The sequence below is a fragment of the Malaclemys terrapin genome, chromosome 3 (assembly GCF_027887155.1).
Source record: "Malaclemys terrapin pileata isolate rMalTer1 chromosome 3, rMalTer1.hap1, whole genome shotgun sequence".
Taxonomy (NCBI): domain Eukaryota; kingdom Metazoa; phylum Chordata; order Testudines; family Emydidae; genus Malaclemys; species Malaclemys terrapin.
In genome coordinates, this window is record NC_071507.1 from 26,367,184 (window position 1) to 26,379,105 (window position 11,922).

At 45.3% G+C, this 11,922-nt stretch overlaps 1 protein-coding gene across 2 annotated transcripts in view; it reads right to left on the reverse strand.

The window, feature by feature from the left end:
- The window catches only part of EML6 (EMAP like 6), a 360,064-nt gene that overhangs the window by 159,487 nt on the left and 188,655 nt on the right, over positions 1-11,922 (reverse strand). For both annotated transcript variants that reach the window (XM_054023674.1, XM_054023673.1), the window contains exon 9: positions 4,402-4,539. In XM_054023674.1, coding sequence (XP_053879649.1) covers positions 4,402-4,539 — 138 coding nt within the window. The remainder of the gene's footprint in view (positions 1-4,401; positions 4,540-11,922) is intronic.

An 11,922-nucleotide genomic window follows, 5' to 3' on the forward strand; every position in this document is an offset into this window, starting at 1 on the left:
GTTGCTGAGAGTGGCCTCCCTCTGCACCTGGTGTGGTAAATCTTGGTGCCTACTTGATGAAGCAGAGTAGGAAGGGTGTGGAGACAACCTGGAGGAAGGAAAAAAAAACCTAAGGGGTCCAAAATGTCTATTGGTAAGGTCTCAGAGCCCAACTACTTCCCAGTCAATGGTCTCTGGTTGATGGCCAAGATGGAGCCTCAAAGGAATACCAAGGATGGTAGGCTGTGGAAGGGGAATGGTTCATGGTCTGGCTGCGACACACGGGAGCCAAACTCGGAGTTTGAAAATGAACCAGCCTCCTCTAACCAAGTAGGGGCTATTCCAATCATTGCCCAAGATCAAGGTTGGGAACCTGGAGATGGTGCTATCAGTGAGATCATGGCTGGCTTCCTTCTTGAAAGTACCACATGAAGACATACACGGAGTACTAGAGGCACCCACAGTACCGCATGCTGGGACAAAGTCAATAAAGTTACAGTGGGCACTGGTACTGGGCAAGAAGATTATTGGATCGCTGGCAAAGCCGGCACACTGAGAATCACCAGATCCCATGCTGTCACATAAGCCAGAGTAGACGGTACCGGAACAGTACTATTGAACTAAATGGAGCCACTTTGGGAGCCAATCTCAATGGTGCCAGTGCCAGAGTTGACAGTCCCTGCTGAGCAGATGACTGCCTTGGAAAGTGCCTTGGCCTTGAGTGCACTCTGTTGTGCTTGTCCATGTGCCTGCTGGACTTAGGTGCTGGGGACCTCAATCTCCCAGAGACTGGGCCCTTAAATGCCTTCTTCTGGTGTCTCTCCCACACTACTAGGGAGGGCAATAGGCCCCAAAGCTCAATCAAAACAGAGGGAATACTTCTGATGGATGCAGATGCACTCAGTACCCACTCCGAAGGCTCTAAGGGTTGATGCAGGGCTGCCTCCATCAGAAGAAACTTGAGTCTGGCCTCCCTGTTTTTCTTGGTTTTTGGGTTAAAGTCCCTGCAAATTTGAAACCGATCCTGATGTAAGTCTCCCCATGGTATCCTGAGTGCAGGTCACTCACAGGCATTGGTTTCTTGCAGGAAGGGCAGGGCTTGAAACCCGTGGACCTTGCCATGCCCTACCTCTGGGACTCAGCAGTGGGAATTGAAGCTTTAAAAACACTTTAAAAAACAATATTTCTATATCTACCAAACAGTCTAAACTAAAAAACAAGTACCAACTACATACAAATATGAGGGGAAATTTTGCAATAGCAAGACCACACATTCCTACAACTGTCACAGGTGGTAAGAAGGAACTGCTGCGGGGGGGGGGGGGGAGGAGAGGTCAGAGGCAGCTCTGCCCTTTATACTTTTGCATGGTACCACCAAGGGAAAAATCTCTGACAAGTGGGCTTGCACACACCTGCAGCGGAATGGACATGTGCAACACATCTCAAAGAACCATTTTTTCTTGAAAAAGTGTTTTGACAAAATATGTTCTACCAACTCAATGCAATAGTTTAGTAGTGACTACAGCACTTAACCACTCCACAACAGGAAATGCCACCCTCTAGATTTCCTGTTTATGGCCACAGGGCCCAAATCACTGAGATTCTGAGAGCTCCATGCCACAGAGTCCATTTGGATCAGAATTTGACCCTAAAAAAAAAAGAAAAATATATTGCCAGAACCCATAGTTTCCTGCGTTCAGGGTTTGCAGAATTGCTCATCTTCCAAGAAATCTTGGAACAGGAATAGATGGAGAAACACTTACACTTAGGGTTTCCCACACAAACATTGTCATTTTTTTAAGACTAGAATAATGGATCCAGGATTTGTTATTACCAGTATCTAACATCAGAATCATGAATAATGTTAAATGCCAGCCAAATCATCAAAAACAAGATTACCGTGAGCCAGAGACGAGATTAATTGCCAGAGAATGAAACTGATCTTTTAAAAGGAGTTTTAATGTAATATTACTACATTATTTAAAAATTAAGCTTTGTAAAAGTCTGTGCTAGTACTATTATGTGGCAGTACTTTTAATGACTTAAATAAAAATTGTATGACTATACAGCTGAACAAATTTAGAAGTTTAAAAGTCATTTTTGTGTTAGAGAATAGCTGACAGATCTCCCTGGGTTTTCTTCACTGTTTATGCTCTCCCAGCCGTAAGATTATTAATACCCTCTTAGTGCACACCTTTTGCAAATCTTCACTGGGTGAGGAATACTTATGTATTTGGGATGTGTACTTCAAGTATCCAAAGAAGTGTTCCTTTCTTCCTATTAAAAAGCCTTGACTGCATAACAATATCATGCATTTTACTTCTATTATGTACTCATTTTTAATTCTTTTATCCACCAACCTCAATAATAAATGATTTATTAGGGCCCTATTCAGAATCTTTTACTCATGCAAAACCTTTGTTGACATAAATGAAAGTCTTCCTGGAGTAAAGAGTGCTCAGTAAGATGGACATGTTATATTGCTTTGGCTTTCCATAGAAATGAATGGGTAATTTTTTCTATTTCACATAACATGAAGCAGAAAAATGGAGGTTCTGATTGTGGATTGCTTCTGCACCTTGTATAGTGAGACAAAGTTCCTCCTCTGCCTTGGTGGGTCCTGTCTTATAGGCGGATTTGCTCACCTCAGAGATTCACGGCAGCCCTCAGCTTGGCTACTTTTGCTAGTGGCTCAAACCTGCCATCCACTCAGCTAACCTCATCACTGGCCACCATGGGGGAAATGGAGAACAATCCCCACAATCTCTGTGTCCCACCTGGTGGGTCAGGGACAGGCCAGATCCCTTTCCAATTTAGACCTTCCCTTCTGGTGTTTCTCACAGATCAGGTCAACTCTTCCTGTGTCCGATCAGGAGCTGGGGGGATGGGGGAACCTGGGCCCACCCTCTACACCGGGTTCCAGCCCAGGGCCCTGTGGATAGAAGCTGTCTACAATGTTCCCTGTATCAGCTGCGTGACAGCTACAACTCCCTGGGCTACTTCCCCATGGCCTTCCCCAGCACCTTCTTTATCCTCACTGCAGGATCTTCCTCCTGAAGCCTGATCACGCTTGAACTCTTCACTCCTCCAGCAGCACGTCTTCTCACTCCCTGCTCCTTGCACACACCCCTATTATCTGATGGGAGGTCCTTTTTAAACCAGGTGTCCTGATTGCTCTAGGGCAGCCCCTGCTCTGGCCACTCAGGGAACAGAAAATTGTTCATCCAGTGGCCAGTATATTTGCCTTCTTCCAGACTCTTGTACCCCACTGTCTGGGTCTGTCACAATAGCCATTTGCATCTCTGCAATTAAGGGTAAAACACAATCAAAAGAGGATAGTAGCATTTTACTCTCACTTAGCACAGTGGTTCACAACTTTACACAAGCTGCAAGGCAGTGGAGAATCAAGTCTGGAAACATTTGGATAATGAGTTATATAAAATATGGGATTATTTTATGGGAAAAAATAATAGGCCAATTTTTCATATACATATGCCTTCATTGCAGCCACAAAATATGTATGCACACCTATGGAACTTACAGAGCAGCATGTGCATGTGCAGTAGTTACATATTTAGTAATCTGTTCTCATGCACAGTCACTTGAGTTTTGCTCACAAATGAGAACTTCATTTATATATCTGTTCTGCTGGTGAAATGTGGGTACACATTTTAAAATCTGTCCCAGTATGGTAAAAGTGCATTACAGCAACTTTCACAGATCTCCCACTGTTTATAGGTTTTTCTTCCTACCTAAATATTTCACTTGCTGTTGCACTTCTTCCATTCCATTATTCCAACAAAAAATACCTTGTGATATGGCTTTTGAAATAGACAAAAATTCATTCTAAAGAGTTAAAAGGGGCTGTCCTATTACATGGGAAGTTTGATTTTCACTTAACATGCAAATGTTTGCAAACTTTCCTGCAGACAACACTAATGAAACTATTACAGATAGCAGTCTTTCCTATATTCGTGCAGGAAATTGACTTGGTGATTGAAGAGGTTCTTCTCAAACCTAGCATCTATTAGTATGTCATTAACATGGTTTCTGTTCCCCAAAAGATGTATTTAATTTCAGAGCTACTAAGCCACAAGACAGATGCTTTTCACTTGAAAATGCTAAGTCTGAAAGCTTAAACTTAGACAACATTATTAGTGATGTCATGAGAGACATTTTATGTTAACTTTAAATTTAAATAAAATTATACATTAAAGCTTGGATGTAATATACATTATTTAAAAGTAGTCACCTCTAAAGTCAACTGAGGAGAAATACCTAGAGGCTTTGATAATTTTTTATTCAATTTTTTTTTTCAAAAAATATACCCATTGATTTAAAAAATATTAATAAAGGACTTTAGGATTTGGCCTTGAGTTACTAGAAGAGTCATCAGTGCTGAAATACAATTCACTATCCTACCTTACTCTGAGAACAATGAAGGAGCCATCTTTCATTCCAAGAGCTAGTTGAGATCCATCAGGACTGAAAGATACACTGCGCACAGCTTCTTCCATATTACAGCGAGCAATCAAGGCATGATCAGCAAGGCTCCATAATCTACACAAAAAATTGAGAACCAAAGCACAATACTTAAGATTACAGATTTTCAATACTATCAACTGCAGAAATGAAATGCCAGCTTCTACAAATTGATCCACAGTAAGTATGCTTACATTGACTGCACACATGAAGTAATTTTTGTGGCTAGAATGTGTAACTGGGATTTCATAGAATGCTCCCATATTCCACTTATATCTGTACCCCTCCAATGTTATAGTTAATAAATTCATGAAGTAGTCATAGTTTGGTACAAGGTGGTGTTTTTACCATAATGCACTATTACATTAAGTTGAATTTTATGGTTACCACACATGCTCATGTTAAATGAAGGTCTGTTGAGATAGAAATCTTATTTTGATAATTAGGTCATAAAAAAAATCTCCTCCAATGTTAAACTAGTAGGCTCTTGGCTAGGTGCATATTTTCTCCCACAAATACTGATATCTGTTAATGTTAAAGAACCAATACATACACTGTCACTCAGTAACTGTTTTATGTTCATAGGAACATAGAAACTGCCATACTGGAATAGTGGTTAGTCTAGTCCAGTATCCTGTCACTAACAGCGGCCAGTACCAAATGCCACAGAGGAGGTGGAAGAAATCCTGCAGGCTATGGGATAACCTGCCTCTGGGAAAATTTCCTCCTATACTTCAATGAAATTAATTGTGTTAAAACTGGTGTATGACTGAAATATTGCATTGGAGACTCAGAACTGTTATGGAGCTTTGGGACACTCTTAGAATGATGTTGGTTTCCTAGAAAAAATTATGGTAGCTGGTGACAAATTTATTTAGAGAGCCACTGTATCCAGTTTTCTCAGATTCTAAAATTACAAGAAAAAAAGCACCTAAGGGGAAAAAAACCAAAGCCTGAAATATATATGGATGAATAAATTGGCATAAGTTTATGGAAATGGAGAAATGAAGGAGAAATGAAAGTTACTTATTTGTAGATGGATTCATGAGATGCGCCAGCCAGTGCAGCTCAGACAGTGGAACCTTCTTATAGGAGTGCCTGTTGGAGCACTCACCCCTCCCCAACCGCCATTGCTGAACATTCTGAGGATGAGGATATAAAAGGGCACTTGGCACCCTCGGCCAACAAGTTCCATCATGATTTCCTCAGACTCAAGATTCCATTGGGATTCTGAGGAGAAGGGCAAAGTGGGCAGGGAGAGTGAATAGGCAGAATCCATCTAAAAGAACTCTGTTATAGATAAATAACCTTCATTTTGTCTTTTGAAGTCTGTACATTCCCTTGGAGAGTTGAAGAAGATCCACGAACTATTCTTGTCTGGGGGCGGCGGGGGGCGACTAGAATTATCCTGTTACTACCTTGCCTTATCTTCTTTATCATTCTCTGAATGAGAGGAAAGTGGGGGGAAACAAAGAACTGATCCTTCCCCTAGTTTAGGAGAAAGCATCTGATACAGACAGACTCTCTCCCTGCTTTTGAGCAAAAGTGGTGACACTTCAAATTCTTTCTAGTAGCAAAAAGATCTATGTCCTGGAACCCTCGCAGGTTGAAGATATCATCTATCATCAATTTCTTTAACAATGATCATGCAATCCTGTTACATCTCTGCTCAGTTAGGCTCCTGCTAGATACACAGCTGTGAGATAAACTACTGTGCTGGAAACACCAATTTGACTGCTTCTTGGGTAGGCTGAGAACAATGAGCCCCTCTCTGTTTGTTCATGTAATATACTGCTGGCATACAGTCTGTGACAACTTCCACTACATTTTTCTGGATGTGAGGTAGAAAAGATTTGAGAGCCAAACAGATCACTCAATTCTAGGATGTTTATAGGTAATCTCTTTTCTTAAGAGCTCCAATGACCTCAAACTGCTAATTTGTTGAGGTGTGCTCTCCACCCTTTGTTGGAGGCATCCAAGATGTTTGTTACCAATGGAGCTGCTGAGTTGAATAATAGCCCTGTCAGAACATTTGCAAACAGACACTATTGGTGAAACTACAGGAACTGATATGTGGAAAATGGTGAAGGGTGAAAAAACTTTACAGAAGGAGCCCAAAAATGGGGGCAGTGAGGAAGGGTCCATGGAAAACTGAGACAGCTCATCCAACTGCTTCAGTTTCTCAGATGTAGAGTTCTGAGAAGTGTGACTCACAGGAATATTCTTTTTATCCCCTTTAGGCAATGTCTTTTCAGATCTCGTAAATGACCCAACTGTGGATCTATGCAATGCATTCATAATATCACAACAACAGTGGAAACTGAGAATTGGCAATGGAGACATCACCGCTAGTTCCAGAACTCTCTTTGGATCTGATGCAATCCTTGGAACTGGAGGATGAACTTTAGGGAAGGATTCACCCTGATCCAAACTCCTCATCTTTGGTTTAGAATTCAGTGTTCTTGGATCCAGATCTGAGAAGTCTTCTGAACGTAACTTGGCTCTGCTAACAGGAAACTACTTGTCTTGTGCAATCTTTTTAGGAATCAGTTTAGGCAGTTCTGATGGTTTTTACTGCAGTTTGGTTGTTATCTCACAGGCTGGCACTGACAGTGTCTCTGAATGTTTTAAGGTTGAATCCAGTTATTTAGGAACCAACTGTACAACAGTCTTGGAACTTGCATCTTGTGTTCAGATCTCTTTGAGGTATCAGATCTGACAGGCTTCACAGCCAGAGCCTCTTGGAGCATTAGGACTTTCTGCCTGTTATGGCACTCCTTAGGTGCTCTCTGGTAAAGGAGCTGCCAATAGAGTACCTCAAAGGAGAGTGGCCCCCACTGAGACACTCCAAGCATCAAATATGGCCCTGTCTTGATCAAAAAGACTACAGACAAAACACACACATTTTAAAGCCAGGTGTCGTCACCTTTGGATCCATCACGGAACCGGTAGTCAAAGCTGAAGAACTAACTACTGTTAACTATGCTAAGAATAAAACTTTTCCTTAACAAACTAACACTACAAATTGCACTAGGCTGGGACACTAATATCTACATGAAAGAAGGATCTGGAAAGCTCAAGTCTATCTGCTGCTGCAGTTGGAACAAACTGAGGCATCAGAGAGTGCAACACTTCCTCTTATAGAGTCACCCTCAGAATGTCCAGGAAAGCAGAAGAGAAGGGCAGGAGGGGTGTGTGAGTGCTCCAACTGCAACGAGAAGGTTCCATGGCCGGAGTTGCACCCACTGGCACAAAGGACACTGTAAGATGTAGTCTAGGATAAATTGTTCTTTAATGGTTTACAGACACTATATCTGAGGGCTTAAAAGAGATTGGAAGTTAGTTATCTACACTGTATGAGGAACTTGCAGCATTCTGTGGCATTCAGTAAAATGAAAGACATGTTTCACACCTGCTTTTCAACTATATCATACCATCTTGCTTCTGCCACACCACAAATTAGCAGTAGCATGGCAAAGCCTAGGTGAAATAAGACTAAAAGCAAGTGTGTAATATAACTGTCACTTCACTGACATTCATGTGTGGCACAGAGTGAGCTGGCCCTTTTTAACGAGTTTGGACCCTGTTCTGTCTTTGTTTTACTCCTGTCTCAGAAGACCAAGGAGCTCCCAGGTGAAGTCCCCTAGTCAGAGGGAGTTTGTGACTGGAAAAGATCATGTGACTAGCTGGAAGCAACACCTCTGAAAAGGTCTGGCTTCCTCTTAGTTGTAGGCCTTGGCTACACTTGCAGAAGTACAGTGCTGTGAGTTAAACCTGACTTCGTACAGATGAATAGGGAAAGCGCTGCAGTCTGTCCACACTGACAGCTGCCCAGCGCACTGTCATGGCCACATTTGCAGCATTTGCTGCGCCATTGGGAGTGGTACATTATGGGCAGCTATCCCACAGAGCACCTCTTCCCATTCTGGCACTGTGGGTTGTGGGAAGGGGGCGTGAGTGCGGAGCATTCTGGGTCCTGTCCCAATGCCCCGTGATGCATCGCTTCGCATCCCAGAAATCCCTTTGTTTCCGTCCACCTTTGGAGCCATCTTTCAACGGTTTCTGTGCAGCGCCATCTATCTGCGGGAAATGGAGCCCGAACTGCTGAGGCGTATGCTGACTTATCCCGCCAGCACATCACGTTTGGCAGTCAAACTATTCCTTAAGATCCAAAGTGACAGTGAGAGCAAGGAGTCCGACGATGCTATCGAGCCGCGTAACGCGTACGGCATGAAATTGCTTGTGGCATTCACGGACATGCTCAGCACCGTGGAATGCCACTTTGGGGCTCGGGAAACAAGCACCGAGTGGTGAGATCACATCGTCATGGAAGTCTGGGATGACGAGCAGTGGCTGCAGAACTTTCGGATGAGAAAAGCCACTTTCACGGGACTGTGTGAGGAGCTCGCCCCCAGCCTGCAGCGCAACGACACAAGATTGAGAGCTGCCCTGCCAGTGGAGAAGCGGGTGGCTATTGCAGTCTGGAAGCTGGCAACTCCAGACAGTTGGTCGCAAACCAGTTTGGAGTGGGAAAGTCGACCGTTGGTGCAAGTTTGCAGGGCCATTAATCGCATCCTACTCAGAAGAACCGTGACTCTGGGTAACATGCAGGACATAGTGGATAGCTTTGCACAAATGGGGTTCCCTAATTGTGGAGGGGTGATAGATGGGACGCACATTCCTATTCTGGCACCACCCCACCTAGGATCCGAGTATGTTAATCGGAAGGGGTATTTCTCTATGGTTCTCCAGGCGCTTGTGGATCACCGTGGGCGTTTCATTGACATTAATGCAGGCTGGCCCGGAAAGATGCATGATGCACGCATCTTTTGGAACCCTTGGCTGTTCAGGAAGATGCAGGCTGGGACTTCTTTCCCAGAGCTGAAGATCACGGTAGGGGAAGTTGAAATGCCCATTGTGATCCTTGGAAATCCTGCTTACCCGTTGATGCTGTGGCTCATGAAACCCTACACAGGGAGCCTTGACAGCAGCAAGGAACGGTTCAACTTCAGGCTGAGCCGGTGCCAAATGACTGTGGAGTGTGCCTTTGGCCGTTTAAAGACCAGCTGGTGATCTCTGTATGGGAAGCTGGACTTGGCCGAAAATAGCATCCCCGCCGTTATATCCGCGTGCTGTGCCCTCCATAATATTTGTGAAGGGAAGGGTGAAAGCTTCACTCAGGCATGGACCTCCGAGGTTCAACACCTGGAGGCTGAATTTACACAGCCAGAGAGGAGGGCTATTACAGGGGCCCAGCACGGGGCTGCAAGGATTAGAGATGCCTTGAGGGAGCAATTTGAGGCTGAAAACCAGCAGTGATATCTGGTGCCCTGCAGGGGAGTGAAGTGCAGTAGTTCCAATCTTTAGGAATCAGTGTTTGCTAAGCAGACAAGCAGACTTGCAGTGCCTGTTTATTTCCTGGGCTAAGGAGTCTTTTACTTTATGCAATAATAAAGAATGTTTTCAAAGCCAAAAAATCCATTTATTGAAAAGAAACAAGGGGGTGGAGTGGGGAACGGTACAATCAGAGATTCGCGTATGTCCTGTCTGGTGTGCTGTGCAGTGAGTGCTGCACTTCAGGATAGCTATACTGCATGGTGATGGGGGTTGAGTGCAGAGGGTAAGCATCATGGTTTTCAGGGCTGGGTGGTGAAGATACTGGTGTTGGAAGCAGCTGGTGGTGTGAAGAACACGGAAGTTGGGGAAAGTGGGTTGGAGGTGACAGTGGGGCACAACAGAAAGAGTTTGGGGACAAGGGCTGTAGGGGGGGGCGTTTGCGGTACTGCTCCTTCTGCATGGCTACGAGCTCCTGGATAGTGTCTGCTTGGCACTCCAGGATGCTTATGAGCTGATCCATGCTTTGCTGCCGGTGCTCCGTGCTTTGCTGCCAGTGCGCTGCGTTTTCCTGGTGGATCCTGCTTTCTCTCTCCCTCCAGTTCTGTGCTTTTTCATTCTCTTTAATAGATTGCTGCATCACTTCTTGCAGCATGTCTTCTTTGCTTTTTCGCAGTCTCTTCCTGAGTCTTTGCAGTCTCTGAGCAGGTGATAAGAGGGACGGCTGAGGTCTCAAGGTTGGTGCAGCTGTATAGGCAAAATGCAACATTTATCAGAGGCAGCATTGTTTATACCAGACAGAGTAATGATTTCCCCCGCACTTAAGGAGTAGAAAATACACAGGGTCTACACAATTGCATAATTTTCCCGTCCAAAACAGAACACACATATCCCACGGGAGCCTCAAAATGGTGAGTAAGGGGGACTGATTGTTTCAGGGCTGCACTGTCCTCTGGATTTCTGTGCCTTGGGGAGAGCCAACAGCTTCAGGGGGCACCTACACTGAACACTGTCCCAACATTTTCCACAGGAGTTTGTCCTGGATGATATCTCGCTGCTGAGGGTGACCTGGGAAGCAAGGGAGGGTCTTCTACTGCAATGTGGCTTCTGCCCTGGCCCATATGCAGCTTGCCTGTGTGCAGCAATGGTCCCCGCCCCTCGCGGCACAGTGGCGCGGACATGTTAGCCTGGCTGGGACAAGGACCACGGTGGCCCTCCCGATAAACCTGCGCAAGCACATTGCACACGTTCTGGATGAGACATTCGAGGAGATTACCGAGGCCAATTACCGCAATGTGATAAACCACATCAATGCACTATTCTGCATCTAGGCATGCATGCCTAACCCTCCTCTCCCAAAGAGCCCGCACTGAAAAAATTCCTTCCCGAAAAAAACCCGCTCACCAGGAACCTGCTCTTCTGTTTGTCCTCCACCAAGTACCGGCCGCTGTGACTGGCTACCTTCCTCCTGGCTCGAGAAGAGCTCCTGGCTGCATGGCTCCAGGGATTCCGGGGTGTCTCCATCCGGCCCAACACCCTCACTCCCGTTTTCCTCCTCCTCCTTCTCCCCCCACACTGGCTCAGAAGTGTCTATGGTGGTGCTCAGAGTGGAGGTGGGGTTAACCCCAAGTATCGCGTCCAGCTCTTTGTAGAATCGGCAGGTCGCGGGGGGAGCACCTGAGCGGCCATTTGCGTCGCGGGCTTTGCGGTAGGCACTCCGCAGCGCCTTCACTTTAATCCTGCACTGCAGGGCATCCCAGTCATGGCCCCTTTCCATCATATCCTTTGATACCTTCCCGAAGGTATCAAAGCGCAGCTGGGACTGTACAGCTTCCTCCCCCCAAACACTGATGAGGTCCAGCAACTCGCCATTGCTCCATGCTGGGGCTCGCTTGGCGCATGGAGGCATGGTCACCTGGAAAGATTCGCTGATAGCACTCCACGCCATGCCGGGCTGAGCAAACAAGAAGGGGATTTTTAAAATTCCCGGGGAATGTAAAGGGTGGGTCACATGGTTGGTTACCTGAGGCCAGGCAGTAGAGTTTGAACTGATGACCAGAGTGGCTAGAACAGGCATTGTGGGATACTGCCGAATACTTCTGGAGGCCAGTCACAGCGATTGGACGG